We start from the raw sequence: 14,502 nt of genomic DNA on the forward strand, positions 1-14,502 counted from the left end.
AGCTGCAGTGCGAGGACAATCAATGTGTGTGTGTGTGTGTGTGTGTGTGTGTGTGTGTGTGTGTGTGTGTCAGCCTGAAAGCAGGGCATTCCTTTAGTGAAAGCGTAATCCATGTAACTGAAAATGTATGTTGCCACGGAAGTGTAAAAGCTTTATTGCAGTTTAATTTAATAATAACTATTTCATTTTTGTCTTTCTCGTTGTCCATGTCTTCTCCCATACAGAGCTCTCAGCCTAACTTTTCACGAATTCTTTCCTGGCCTCAAGGTCTATATTATTGGATGCTAGCAGATATTTTTTCAAAGAAATTCCTTTTACTTTGCACACACCTTGCTTCTTCCTGTATGTAGTCTACTTCAGAGATAACAAAATTTATCCTTCTCTTCCAGAATTTCTTGGCCAAATTTAAAATTTAGCCTGTCAGCTTGTTCATCGGGTGTGCACATCATTGCTGGAGTTTCTTTGTATGTACATTGTAGCCATCAGCTTGCAAATGTTCCATTACATCAAACACCCAACTCAACTTCTATTCATCTCTGATGACAGTCATTCATCACCGGAAAGCCATATCCTGATTTTCTTGCCATGTTAAACAACTTGTAGAGTGATGTAATTCTTGATTCCCTCCCTGTCTCAAAATATAAAAATTAACTCATTTTCAATCTCCTTTTTTTCTCATGAATTGCAAATTAACCACAAATTCCTATCAGTCAAACACTGTAAAGTAATCTTTTGCTGAGTTTTAAACAGTAAATAATTGGAATTTGACTGTATCCCCAACCAACATCCAATTGGTGATAGAGTTTATTCGTTGATCCTGTTGTTAATTTTAAGGATATTATAATTTGTTTCTTCAATTAACCCATCTGTTATTAAGTTGCCGCTATTTACTTTTGCTGAATAAGAGTAATTATGTAGCAGCTCTAGAACTTCAGCATTAAAAAATAGCATGCAGTTGTGCTACACTTCGCATGCATTCAACCTTTATTGTTTCAAAAATAGTCATGTGGCATTATTGGCTGGGAGACCCCAAAGTGCTTGGTGCCTATCCTTTGTGAAGTGTTTTAAGTGAATCTGAAAAGTGTGTGTGTGTGGGGGGAGGGGGGGGGGCGGCAACTCTGTGAGCTCCCATTCCTGCCAGTCATAGTGGTGACTGACTGAAGAGAGTACAGATCAGATCTCCTGTGAACGAAGAATGGATCTGACTGACTGCAAGCTGTTTGATTTGGGTGTAGGGCGCATAGTGCCACCGCTCCATGGCAGTGCTTGTGTAGGCACCATCTTACCAGTTGTACCATGGGACAGCCCCCTGGTCTAGACTGCAGATTCCGTGGTAGGCACTGATGTGCCAATCGGCACTTTCCTGCAATGTGGATGTGGCAAGACTGCTACCAAACCATGCTGAAGAGTAGACTGAATAGCTGTAAAACTCTTGTCAATAAATGGATGTTAATTGGATGTTGTCTCATTGACACTTTGGGCATGAAACAGGTCGTCACCACTGACTCGCCACTTGGCCATCCTGAACTCTTGTAGGGGGTCACATCCAGTGAAACCCTTATAATTCATTGCTGATTCAGCTAGATTTTGTCAGTTTTTCATTAACATTTTGAGGTGTCATTTATTTATCCATAATTGCTCTTCTAAAAGCCTTTTTTTAATGCTACTAACAGACTAAATAAAAAGAAAGTGTTTGAAAGCGAAACAGTGAAATTGCGTTTTTTGGGATGGAGATAGAGGGAACATTCAGATTCTTTATTGGTCATTCAGCATTATTACATGCAATAGACTTCGTCAGTTCACTTTACGTATTAATTTTACAAAATAATTTTTTTCATATTTAAGTTATTGGACATTTCTAAAAATTCTACTAAGGAATAGAATGGATAAAGAAGTTATGTACATTTTCTTTAAATAATTTGTCAGGCTTGATTGATGCATTCTTAGACAATTTGTTATATATTTTAATGGCCATATACTTATGACTATTGTTAGTTTTAGCTAATCTTTTTGTGGCAACAGCAGAGAAGTACAGGTTCTTGTATAGTTGATTTGTTACACTTAAATTAGGTAGTTCAGCAAGTATGTAGTTAATGCTGTAAAGAATGTGTAAGTTAATAACTGTTAAAATTATATATTTAATGAACAATGGTTTACAATGTGTCCTATTATCTACCTTAGCCATTACTCTGATTGCTTTCTGCTGGATCACCATAATTTCATTTATTTTTCTGCTGTTTACCCATAGTATTAACCCATACATTAAAACAGATTGAAAAAAGGCAAAGTACGCTGTCATTACATACTCAAACGTCACATCACACACAAGTCTCTTCAACAAATAAATAACTCCTGACAACCTAACCACTATGTGATCAACATGCGAGTTCCATGTTGTCGAGTATGATACCTAAAAACTTTGCCTTTTGTTTTTCTATTTTTGTTGTCTTTGATAGACTGAACCACATATTCTGAGTCTTTTCCTCATTTAATAGTAGACCATTTGCATTATACCATGATGTTGCATTTTCTTTTGCCAATTTCATACCACTTACAAGATTATCAAATACTTATGGTTTGCAGATAGAAAAATTGTATCATCTGCAGACATATACATCTTTACATCTCTATTTCCTGGTAAGTCATTTATGTGTTCAAGGAAGAGAAGTGGTCCCAATTTAGATCCCTTCGGCACTCTGTGTTGAACCTCAAGTGTGTTTGACAGATGACTTCCTGAACTCACCACCTGTTTCCTTTTATTGAGGTATGATTTGATGAGTTTTAAACTTTTATCACATATTCTGTAGTACTCAAGTTTAGAGAGCAAAAGTGAGTAGTCAACACAGTCAAAGGCTTTGCTCAGATCATATAAGGTCCTCGAATGCTGCTAAAATGTCTCTAAGAACTCTATGGCAAGTATAGCTGACCTTCCTTTTCTGTAACCAAACTGTGATGCACTTAACATATCATTTAGTCCTAGGTACTCATACATCTGCTGATATATTATGCCTTCAAAGACTTTTCCTAGTACTGGAATTAGTGAAATTGGTCTGTAGTTTGCAGGATCTGATTTGATACCCTTCTTAAAGACTGGAGTCACCTTGGATAGTTTGAGAGGATCAGGAAAAACCCCTTCTATGAGATGCAGGTTTATAGAATATGTTAATGGTGCTGCAATGTAATGTATGATTTCTTTCAATAGATTGTTTGACATATTAAAAATATCTATACTGTATGAATTTATTTCTTTGACTATTTTAAGAACTTCTTGTTGGTGTACCTCTTTAAAGTTTTTCAGTGATGATCTGGCCATGTTATGATTTAGGTTTGCACTCTTAAGATAATCAATATACACTCCTGGAAATTGAAATAAGAACACCGTGAATTCATTGTCCCAGGAAGGGGAAACTTTATTGACACATTCCTGGGGTCAGATACATCACATGATCACACTGACAGAACCACAGGCACATAGACACAGGCAACAGAGCATGCACAATGTCGGCACTAGTATAGTGTATATCCACCTTTCGCAGCAATGCAGGCTGCTATTCTCCCATGGAGACGATCGTAGAGATGCTGGATGTAGTCCTGTGGAACGGCTTGCCATGCCATTTCCACTTGGCGCCTCAGTTGGACCAGCGTTCGTGCTGGACGTGCAGACCGCGTGAGACGACGCTTCATCCAGTCCCAAACATGCTCAATGGGGGACAGATCCGGAGATCTTGCTGGCCAGGGTAGTTGACTTACACCTTCTAGAGCACGTTGGGTGGCACGGGATACATGCGTATGTGCATTGTCCTGTTGGAACAGCAAGTTCCCTTGCCGGTCTAGGAATGGTAGAACGATGGGTTCGATGACGGTTTGGATGTACCGTGCACTGTTCAGTGTCCCCTCGACGATCACCAGTGGTGTACGGCCAGTGTAGGAGATCGCTCCCCACACCATGATGCCGGGTGTTGGCCCTGTGTGCCTCGGTTGTATGTAGTCCTGATTGTGGCGCTCACCTGCACGGCGCCAAACACGCATACGACCATCATTGGCACCAAGGCAGAAGCGACTCTCATCGCTGAAGACGACACGTCTCCATTCGTCCCACCATTCACGCTTGTCGCGACACCACTGGAGGCAGGCTGCACGTTGTTGGGGCGTGAGTGGAAGACGGCCTAACGGTGTGCGGGACCGTAGCCCAGCTTCATGGAGACGGTTGCGAATGGTCCTCGCCGATACCCCAGGAGCAACAGTGTCCCTAATTTGCTGGGAAGTGGCGGTGCAGTCCCCTACGGCACTGCGTAGGATCCTACGGTCTTGGCGTGCACCCGTGCGTCGCTGCGGTCCGGTCCCATTTCGACGGGCACGTGCACCTTCCGCCGACCACTGGCGACAACATCGATGTACTGTGGAGACCTCACGCCCCACGTGTTGAGCAATTCGGCGGTACGTCCACCCGGCCTCCCGCATGCCCACTATACGCCGTCGCTCAAAGTCCTTCAACTGCACATACGGTTCACGTCCACGCTGTCGCGGCATGCTACCAGTGTTAAAGACTGCGATGGAGCTCCGTATGCCACGGCAAACTGTCTGACACTGACGGCGGCGGTGCACAAATGCTGCGCAGCTAGCGCCATTCGACGGCCAACACCGCGGTTCCTGGTGTGTCCGCTGTGCCGTGCGTGTGATCATTGCTTGTACAGCCCTCTCGCAGTGTCCGGAGCAAGTATGGTGGGTCTGACACACCGGTGTCAATGTGTTCTTTTTTCCATTTCCAGGAGTGTATGTTACATTGGGTTTACTGATCAACTTTTTGATATCATCAGCACAGCTTACAAAATATTTGTTGAATGTATCTGCTAGTATTGGGACTGTCTAGTCAAAGTTTCTGACTTCACCTTTAACAGTATTAATTACTGACCAGGCTGTTTTGCATTGGTTTTTACTATTTCTTTTATGAGATTTGTGTTGCATCTTTGTTTCACCAATTGTAACTCTTTCTTATATAGTTTCTTAGTGGTTTTTTCGAGATCCTTAATTTCATTAGAATTATTTACTTTGCCAAGGTGCTTCAACAGCAGCAGCTTATTTTTTTAGATTCTCCAGTTCTTTGGTGTACCACAGTTTATCCCTCCTTGTTTTATGATATTTCTTTTGAACAAGATGGGCTTATAAAGTACCTTTTAAGTAATTGTGGAATGTTTCATAAACTGTTTGGGCTCTGGAATCACAGTTTTGAAATAATCTGTCCCAATTTGTTATGCTCATTTGGTGTTAGTTTTCTGTGATTGTGTTTTGTTAATATTAAGGTATTGGATTTTGTTAACTTTTGTGCAGTCTTGCTCTCATCCCCTTTTATAAAATGTCTTAACCCTACTTTAATATGGAGTGGTCTGAGAAAACAAATTCCCTTACCTTGGTGGAATACATATCATGAGCACAGTTGACAAAAGCATTATCCAAGCACAGTTTTAGTCTTATTGGTTCTGAATTTACATGATGGAAGTTGTGCTGCCTTAACATATTCAGTAACTTATTTACACTGGGTTTGTTACATGTTACATCAAAACTTGAATTAAAGTCTCCCCCAACTACAGTTACATATTGTTTCTACTTCATTATGTAGCAGAGTACACTGTCTAAATCATCTAAAAAAGTTTTATCATCTGAGTCAGGGAAATGGTAGATACATACTGTGATAAGTTTCGTTATATCACATATGATCCCGGTAATTTCAGAGTGTTTATCTACACATGCCCAACTAAATCTAGTGTTCTACACTCTATTTCATTTAAAACATAGATAACAGTACCAACATTATGGTACTGAGATCTGCAAAAACTGTTTCCATGTTTATAACCTTCTGGTACATAGTATTGTATTTGTTCTGGTTTAAGCCAATGTTCAGATAGACATAAGAAAGAATACTTATTCTGTGGCAATGAGTCCTCCAGAATTTCAACTTTACTTTCAAGACCATGATTGCCGTGACTTATCTGTGAGTTAGCAGGCTGGTTTTTCACATTTTTTCTTCTTGGCTTGAAACCATAAAAAATTATCACTGAATGACACAGATGTAATTTTCCTTTGGCTCCTCCATAAGTATTGCTGTGTTGCTGCTCCAGTTGTTGTTGGTTCTGCTACTACTGCTGCTGCTGCTGCTGCTGCTGTTGCTGCTTTGCTGCTTCTGATGATAATGATGCTGCTGCTGTTTCACTTGTTTCTGGTGTTTGTTGTTCCACAACTGCTGTGTCTTCTGTGAATTGTTAACATTTGGGGTGTTCACTTGCATTAATAAAATTTCACATTTGTCGTGGAGAGGTGTAGCTTCACTGACAGCAGATCTCACATTTAAGTCTCCAGGTAACACACTTCCTGCCCATGAGAGGTATGACTTTTCTATCATCACACTGCACATTTGAGATTTTGAGGGGGGTGGGGGTTCAGAAATATGAAAGAGAACAGTTAATATTGCAGTGATAGTCAATAACTCTATAATAGTTTGAATACCAGTCAGAAGCAGAGAGAGCAAAACTTGATGTAATTAAAGATCAATGGATTAGATGGTAACAAGAGTTATGGTGTAGACATTGTGAATTTTGTGTTTCTGTGAAGAAAGTGGATGAACCACAAAATACACACAAGAGGAGGAGGAAAGCTGCAAAAACAGATTGAATAAATACAAAATTAATCAAATTCATGGGAACTTCCTTTCATCTCAGATTATTACATCTTATCGATATTAGCTGGCAGTTGTGCAAAATACCAAGCCTGTGGAATACAGGTGAGTTACATCTGTTCAAAAAGGGCAATAGAAGCAGATTTTGGAACTACATAGGCATTAGTCTGTTGAATACTGTGTTCAAAATCTACTCGAAGTTGAACAATAGAATAACAGTTCAAGCTGAGACACTTCTCAAAGATCGCTGAAGTGCATTTAGGAAATTTCATTCATGTGGTGACAACATTTTTACAATAAAATTGCTCATAGAACAACAAAAAGAATTTAAACTCAAAACCAACATTGTTTTTATTAATTTTGAAAACATCTCAATTGAATTGATCCAACCAAATTACGGGTAATAGTGAATGATAGTGGCTACCCACTATGCCACAAAAGGACAATCAGAAAGTTTACATTGTAAGACAAGAGAGATAATAAAATACAGGAGAGAAAAGAACAAATGAAATAAAAAATTAATCAGACTGAGATGGGTGTTCACTTTCAACCAGTCTTTTTAACATTTGTATTGACAGTGTCCTTTCAGTTGGAAATCAGAAAATATCCAGGAATTTTGGAAATCCGAAAATATCCAGGTATTGATTTAGATAAACACACTAATCTAAGTGATTTGCTATTTGCAGACAATCAAGTAATAATACCAAAAAGTGAAAAAACTTCGTCAGCATAAATTGGCTAAACCAAGTATGTACAGAATGCACTCTTAAAATTTCATTACATAAATTATAGTGTTTCAAGATAAATAACCAGTGTTGTCAAAAATTCTAAGTACCAACAGATTAATGGAAAGAATGTCAGCCAGCCACTGTGGCCGAGCGGTTCTTGGTGCATCAGTCCGGAACTGCGCTGCTGCTATGGTCGCAGGTTCGAATCCTGCCTTGGGCATGGATGTGTGTGATGTCCTTAGGTTAGTTAGGTTTAAGTAGTTCTAGGGGACTGATGACCTAAGATGTTAAGTCCCATAGTGCTTAAAGCCATTTGAAAGAATGTCTCATTATAAATATCTGGACTGTGACATGATTTATGATTATTATACTGATATAGATGAAAAGCTGTATGAATTTCAAGTGATATGTGGAACAATAAACAGAGAACTTAATTACAATACTTGAAAAGTTAGGAGACTAGGGTGACTGGGAAAAATAGAAAGAAAAAATGATAGGAAAATATAAGCAACAGAGAGGAGATGCTTGAGGATAGTGAGAGTTGTAATGGAGAATGCAGATGCTTAGTATGAGTGGAATTTATTTGCCGTTAATGAGGAAGTAACTGAGTGTAGGGAACAGCAGAAGTAATGTGTGAAAAAAATTGGAAGACAAACTACTACCCGAGAAAATACTGAACTACAACCCAAAAGAAAGCAACAGTAAATGATGGACATAAACTGTGTAATGATGTAACAAATAGGCGTCTAATACTTGTGCAGGAGATCACAACCAGCTTAGTGTGTAGATAATAAATGCCATTTTTAAAAATGCATGTGTGAAATACATATAAAAGAGTTCTTATTGCATGGGACACAGCCTTGCCAACTGTGATCACTGACTTTGTACAAACTTCCATATTGTTTTGCACCTAAGTCTATGATTTATATCAGATACAATTGATAGAGGAAAAGAAGAGGAGCAACAAACTGTAATGGGTTCATTTAGCAAGTGTGTAAGGGTCATGAAGATACTCATTCAAGTCCAAGAGGATTGTTGTGCACCACACTGTGAGGCACTGTTAGATGTGTACATGCCTAGAAAAATCATAAAACGTATTTTCTCTTACATATATCTCCTCAAATGATCATGAAGGTAATATTAGAGATATTTGAGCTCTTATTTGGGCTTTTCAACCATGTTTCCCTGCTGCCTCTTTCAACTGGAACAGGAAAAGGCAGAAGTAAGAGTGCAACATTAAGTACATTCCACCATACCCATAAAGTTACTTACGGAGTATAAATTTGGATTTATCTTGTCTTTTTTGCTCCCCGTGGCAAGTTCTGTATGAAACTGCACACAATCAGTTCACTCAACAGTTCACTTCACTTCTCTGGTGTACTTTATGCTTTCGTATGTCCACTGGTTCTTGAAACAGAACAGCAGCAGTTACATTCTTTCATTGAAGCTTGTAGTAAGTCCAGTACAGAATGCATTTCCATATGTAGTATATTTCTTTCAGTATGCAGATTTCATATTAATTCACCAAATGTTATCTAATACAATGTGGAAAAGTTGAAATATTAATTTATTTATGTTCATGTACTTCTTTTATGATCTTCACACGAAAAGACCACACCATAATTGGTGTTAAATTGGCATTTAAAGGTTCCTTAGGTTCATAGTTAACATATATAGTTATTCTTTTTCCTGTGGTATGGCCATGTACATCCATATTTAATAATGCATTGTAGTTTCCCACCAACACAATAGTTTTATAGACCCATAGTGTCATCAGTATATTTTATTCTGTAGATTCAGGCATACGACATTTTATTGAGGGCATTCAAAGAATATGCCTAACCCCCCTTTTGTAGACCTTGCAGTGTCTTGATATGCAAATTTCTTGTACCACACCACTTCAGAATATGGTTAGATTAGCCTGTAACAATTTTCAACTATAAATTTTATCTACACATATTGTAAAATTTTTATGCTCCACATTATTCTTTTCCAGGTTGGCAGAGATCAAAAAGGAAACAGGCAATCAATTATACAAAACAAAAAAGTACATACAAGCCATTCCGTACTATACAGAAGCAATAGGTGAGTCCAAATTTATCATTTATTTCTGGAAGGGAAACTATATAAGAAAGTTACAAATTATACACATGAGTTAAAAAAACCCTCTTTCACTAGAAGGGGAAAACCATTTGACAGGCTGGCTGCTGGTGGCCGAGCGGTTCTAGGCGCTTCAGTCTGGAACCGCGCGACCGCTACGGTTGCAGGTTCGAATCCTGCCTCAGGCATGGATGTGTGTGATGTCCTTAGGTTAGTTAGGTTTAAGTATTTCTAAGTTTTAGGGGACTGATGACCTGGGATGTTAAGTCCCACAGTGCTCAGAGCCATTTGAACCATTTGTCAGTATTTTGCAGACGTGAGAGAGTACCTCAAACTTTTAACTTTTATTAAAAGAGAGAGAGAGACCGTGAAAAGTAAGTGGAAGCAGAGGGACAAGTGAAAAGGAAGTAGGAAAAAGGTGGTGTAATTTGAACTGTACACAAATGTATCTTCCAACTTTTTCCTTTGTCAGCTCTTTGCACCCCCTCCCACTTATGATCAATTTCTCATTAACCAAATGAGGTTACGCACTTGTTACGACACTGGCCTTGGATTCTGGAAGGTGGTCTTGGTATTCCGTACTTCTTCTGAGATCACTTCAGGCAAATACTGGAGTGTCCTCTTTAAACACACATTGTTTGTATTCATCTGTCTTTCTATGTGACATTTTTTCCCTTATATTTAGCTGAAAAATCCTACAGCATTGCAAAATGGTTCTTGGACAGACAACCAAAGTTATATTCATAAAAACTCATTTTCTCCAGAAATTGCATGTCATTAATGATTAAAATTTCGGTAGGTGTGAAAGTGATCTTGCAACTTTACAAAAAAGAGACAACATTATTTTTTATATTTGTCTAAAGAGATTATGTGATTAGCATCATTGTAAGTGGGCTTATTTTCTTCCATTGCTTTTTCCTCATTCCGAACAATGTAAAATAAAATGATGCATTCCGTTAAAGTTTCCAAGGGCTGTACTATGCACTGCAGTTCGGTGCATTATAGGGTCAGAGCCATACTGAGGTGACCTTGCACCCCTGTCGGAACTGCCAAATCTGTGTGTATCCAATGCAAAACTACTGTTCTACAGTTTTTTGTACAGCTGGGTAGGCCTGTATGCATCGGAATGACACATCTGTATGGGTAGTCACAATGAAAATTTCTGTTGTGTGATTTGTTACATGGGTTAAATGTTTAGCACAGTGATTAGCAAAAAAATTTAACTTTCAGTGCTTTAGCATGTGTCAGTTTCTTCGCACTAGAGTAACAAAAAACCTCTCGTACATAAGGGAGGCCTACTTCCAGTGGTTTTAAGACACCAGATGCATTAGTAATGGCACAGTAGTTTGTTTACACAAGGGTTCAGCTTATTGCCAGTTAAGCAGAGTATAGCTTTCTGTAGGCTCAGTGACTAACAATGCCCTTAATATTAATATTAGTAATCAGTGTCAGAAAGCTTGTCTGTGGAAAATTTTTGTTACATTGCAGATTGTACAACCATTACTTGGTAGCAACGAAAGTCCTTCGCCTTTTTTCATTGCCTTTTCCACAGTTATATTGTGCTAGAGTCCTCAGTCAGCAGTAATTGTTAATAATTGGGAGCCTTTGATCAAACTGTGTGTTTGCTTAAACACCCACTTGATAACATTTGCTACAGTAGTGAAGTAGAAGCAACAAGTCAAATGATGGCAGATATGCAAAACAATCTCACTGCTGCCTTATAAACCATGTTATTGACAGATTTGTGTGTGGTAGTACTCGTTTATACATGAAGTTACTTGGACAAAAGATGCTTGAGAAATTACACTGTGGCAAGAGCGTGCATTTACAGTCACAGGCCACGGTGAAGGCTGCTTCTTGAAGGCAAAAGAACATCAGGGGTGGGAGAACTTCTATATATCTCCTGGTGCACTTTTAAATTGTCTTTCTTTCTTGGTTTTCTCTCTAGTCAGATTTTGTGCTCCCCCCACCCTCCCTTTGTGTGTGCATTGTTGCTTTGAGCCTATCTTGCCATGCTGTCAGTACAGCCCTGTGTATTATAGGTATTGGCAATTTGTCTTGTCTAATTGAGTTAACCAATGGCAAACTCTTAACTAGATAATGTCTGTAGAGCAGAACATCTGAATTGCTTATATTGTGTGGTCCACATTTCCTTCACTATGTCTTACATAGACATTTTTGGTACTGATTTTTGTTCTGTAGTACTTATTATGTCTTACTACTAAATCTTCATTGTGGTGACAAATTTAACTGTAGCGTTGTGCATGATCTCTGTTGGTTTAGAAGGTAATAGTCTCTTGCCATTGGGAACCAGTGTGTTACCCAGACCCATTATTTCTTCAAATTGACTGGTACTGCTTTTACATCACAAATTTATATTTATTTGTTCCCTTGATAGTAAGTGTATACAGAGCAGGACACTTTAACCCCTTCATAAAATATCTGGATTGATGAAAGGAGAAAACATAAAAATGCAGTAAATGAAGCAGGCAAAAAGGAATACAAATGTCTAAAAAATGAGATTGACAGGAAGTGCAAAATGGCTAAGCAGGCATGGCTAGAGGACGAATGTAAGGATGTAGATGCTTATCTCACTAGGGGTAAGATAGATACTGCCTACAGGAAAATTAGAGAGACCTTTGGAGAAAAGAGAACCACTTGCATAAATATCAAGAGCTGAGATGGAAACCCAGTTCTAAGCAAAGAAGGGAAAGCAGAAAGGTGGAAAGAGTATATAGAGGGACTATACAATGGCGATCTACTTGAGGGCAATGTTATAGAAAGGGAGGAGAATGTAGATGAAGATGAAATGGGAGATATCATAATGCGTGAAGAGTTTGATAGAGCACTGAAAGACCTAAGTTGAAACAAGGCCCTGGGAGTAGACAACATTCCATTAGAACTACTGACAACCTTGGGAGGGCCAGTCCTGACAAAACTCTACCATCTGGTGAGCAAAATGTATGAGACAGGGGAAATACCCTCAGACTTCAAGAAGATAATAATTCCAATCCCAAAGAAAGCAGGTGTTGACAGATGTGAAAATTACCAAACTATCAGTTTAAGTAGTCACGGCTGCAAAATACTAACGCGAACTCTTTACAGAGGAATGGAAAAACTGGTAGAAGCTGACCTCGGGGAAGATCAGTTTGGATTCCGTAGAAATATGGGAACACGTGAGGCAATATTGACCCTACGACTTATTTTAGAAGCTAGATTAAGAAAAGGCAAACCTTCATTTGTAGCATTTGTAGACTTGGAGAAAGCTTTAGACAATGTTGACTGGGATACTCTCTTTCAAATTCTGAGGGTGGCAGGGGTGAAATACAGGGAGCGAAAGGCTATTTACAATTTGTACAGAAACCAGATGGCAGTTATAAGAGTCGAGGGACATGAAAGGGAAGCAGTGGTTGGGAAGGGAGTGAGACAGGGTTGTAGCCTCTCCCTGGTGTTATTCAATCTGTATATTGAGCAAGCAGTAAAGGAAACAAAAGAAAAATTCGGAGTAGGTATTAAAATCCATGGAGAAGAAATAAAAACTTTGAGGTTCGCGGATGACATTGTAATTCTGTCAGACAGCAAAGGACCTGGAAGAGCAGCTGAACGCAATGGACAGTGTCTTGAAAGGAGGATATAAGATGAACATCAACAAAAGCAAAACGAGGATAATGGAATGTAGCCAAATTAAATCGGGTGATGCTGAGGGAATTTGATTAGGAAATGAGACACTTAAAGCAGTAAAGGAGTTTTGCTATTTGGGGAGCAAAATAACTGATGATGGTCGAAGTAGAGAGGATATAAAATGTAGACTGGCAATGGCAAGGAAAGCGTTTCTGAAGAAGAGAAATTTGTTAACATCGAGTATAGATTTAAGTGCCAGGAAGTCGTTTCTGAAAGTATTTGTATGGAGTGTAGCCATGTATGGAAGTGAAACATGAACGATAAATAGTTTGGACAAGAAGAGTAGAAGCTTTCGAAATGTGGTGCTACAGAAGAATGCTGAAGATTAGATGGGTAGATCACATAACTAATGAGGAGGTATTGAATAGGATTGGGGAGGAGTTTGTGGCACAACTTGACTAGAAGAAGGGATCGGTTGGTAGGACAAGTTGTGAGGCATCAAGGGATCACCAATTTAGTATTGGAGGGTAGTGTGGGGGGGTAAAAATTGTAGAGGGAGACCAAGAGATGAATACACTAAGCAGATTCCCCCCTGCGGGTCTGGGGTAAGAATAGGCCCGAGGTATTCCTGCCTGTCTTAAGAGGCGACTAAAAGGAGTTTCAACCGTTTCGGCCTTTCATGTGATGGTCCCCCTTGGGGTTTGACCTCCATTTTTCAAAATTCTACAGAAGTACGAGCCTTTTGGGGAAGGACGCCTTACGTGGTGTCTCACTGGTCCTCAGTGCACTAAGACCTTGGCACTCAGCATTGTAACAGCGTTGTAACCACACCCACTATTCCTCAAATTGGGCCTAAACGCCTGATGGGTTGCACAAGTTACGCCCATAGTGCATCCCCATCTGCACCTACGATTATGATGGACTTTCCATGGCACCCGAAATCCAGCACGGTAACCAGCCCGTTGTGGTGGGGTTGTCATGTACCCTCTAGGTTGTAGCCCCCTGACAACACAGGGATCGTACTGCCGATACCTGAGCTGCACCCTCCCCATGTCGGCCAAGGAGTAGATGCCCGTCTCCTTGGGGCATCAGGACTCCCGGCAACGGTCATCCTGCCAGGTGGCCCTTGCTGAGGTTGGGTGGCGTCCGTGGGGAGAGCCCCTGGTCAGAGTGGGTGGTATCGGGGCGGACGTTTCGCAGATGAAACGTCAACATGTATCGGGTCGCTCTGCAGCCGAGTCTTTTAAAAAGAAAGTTACTGTTTCTGGTTCTGGTTCTCCTGCCCTTTCCCCCTTGGCCACTACCTCGGAGGAAGGACAGGCCCGCCGGCTTGGGGCGAAGTACTTCCCCCGCTATTTAGTCTGTTCTCAGACCGATGGGGGG

General features: G+C 39.9%; 1 protein-coding gene across 1 annotated transcript in view; it reads left to right on the forward strand.

Moving 5' to 3' along the window:
- LOC124614074 (dnaJ homolog subfamily C member 7) overlaps positions 1-14,502 on the forward strand; it is a 97,789-nt gene that overhangs the window by 7,944 nt on the left and 75,343 nt on the right. Inside the window, exon 2 of the mRNA XM_047142911.1 lies at positions 9,395-9,483. Coding sequence (XP_046998867.1) covers positions 9,395-9,483 — 89 coding nt within the window. The remainder of the gene's footprint in view (positions 1-9,394; positions 9,484-14,502) is intronic.

Source organism: Schistocerca americana, chromosome 4 (assembly GCF_021461395.2).
Source record: "Schistocerca americana isolate TAMUIC-IGC-003095 chromosome 4, iqSchAmer2.1, whole genome shotgun sequence".
Taxonomy (NCBI): Eukaryota; Metazoa; Arthropoda; class Insecta; order Orthoptera; family Acrididae; genus Schistocerca; species Schistocerca americana.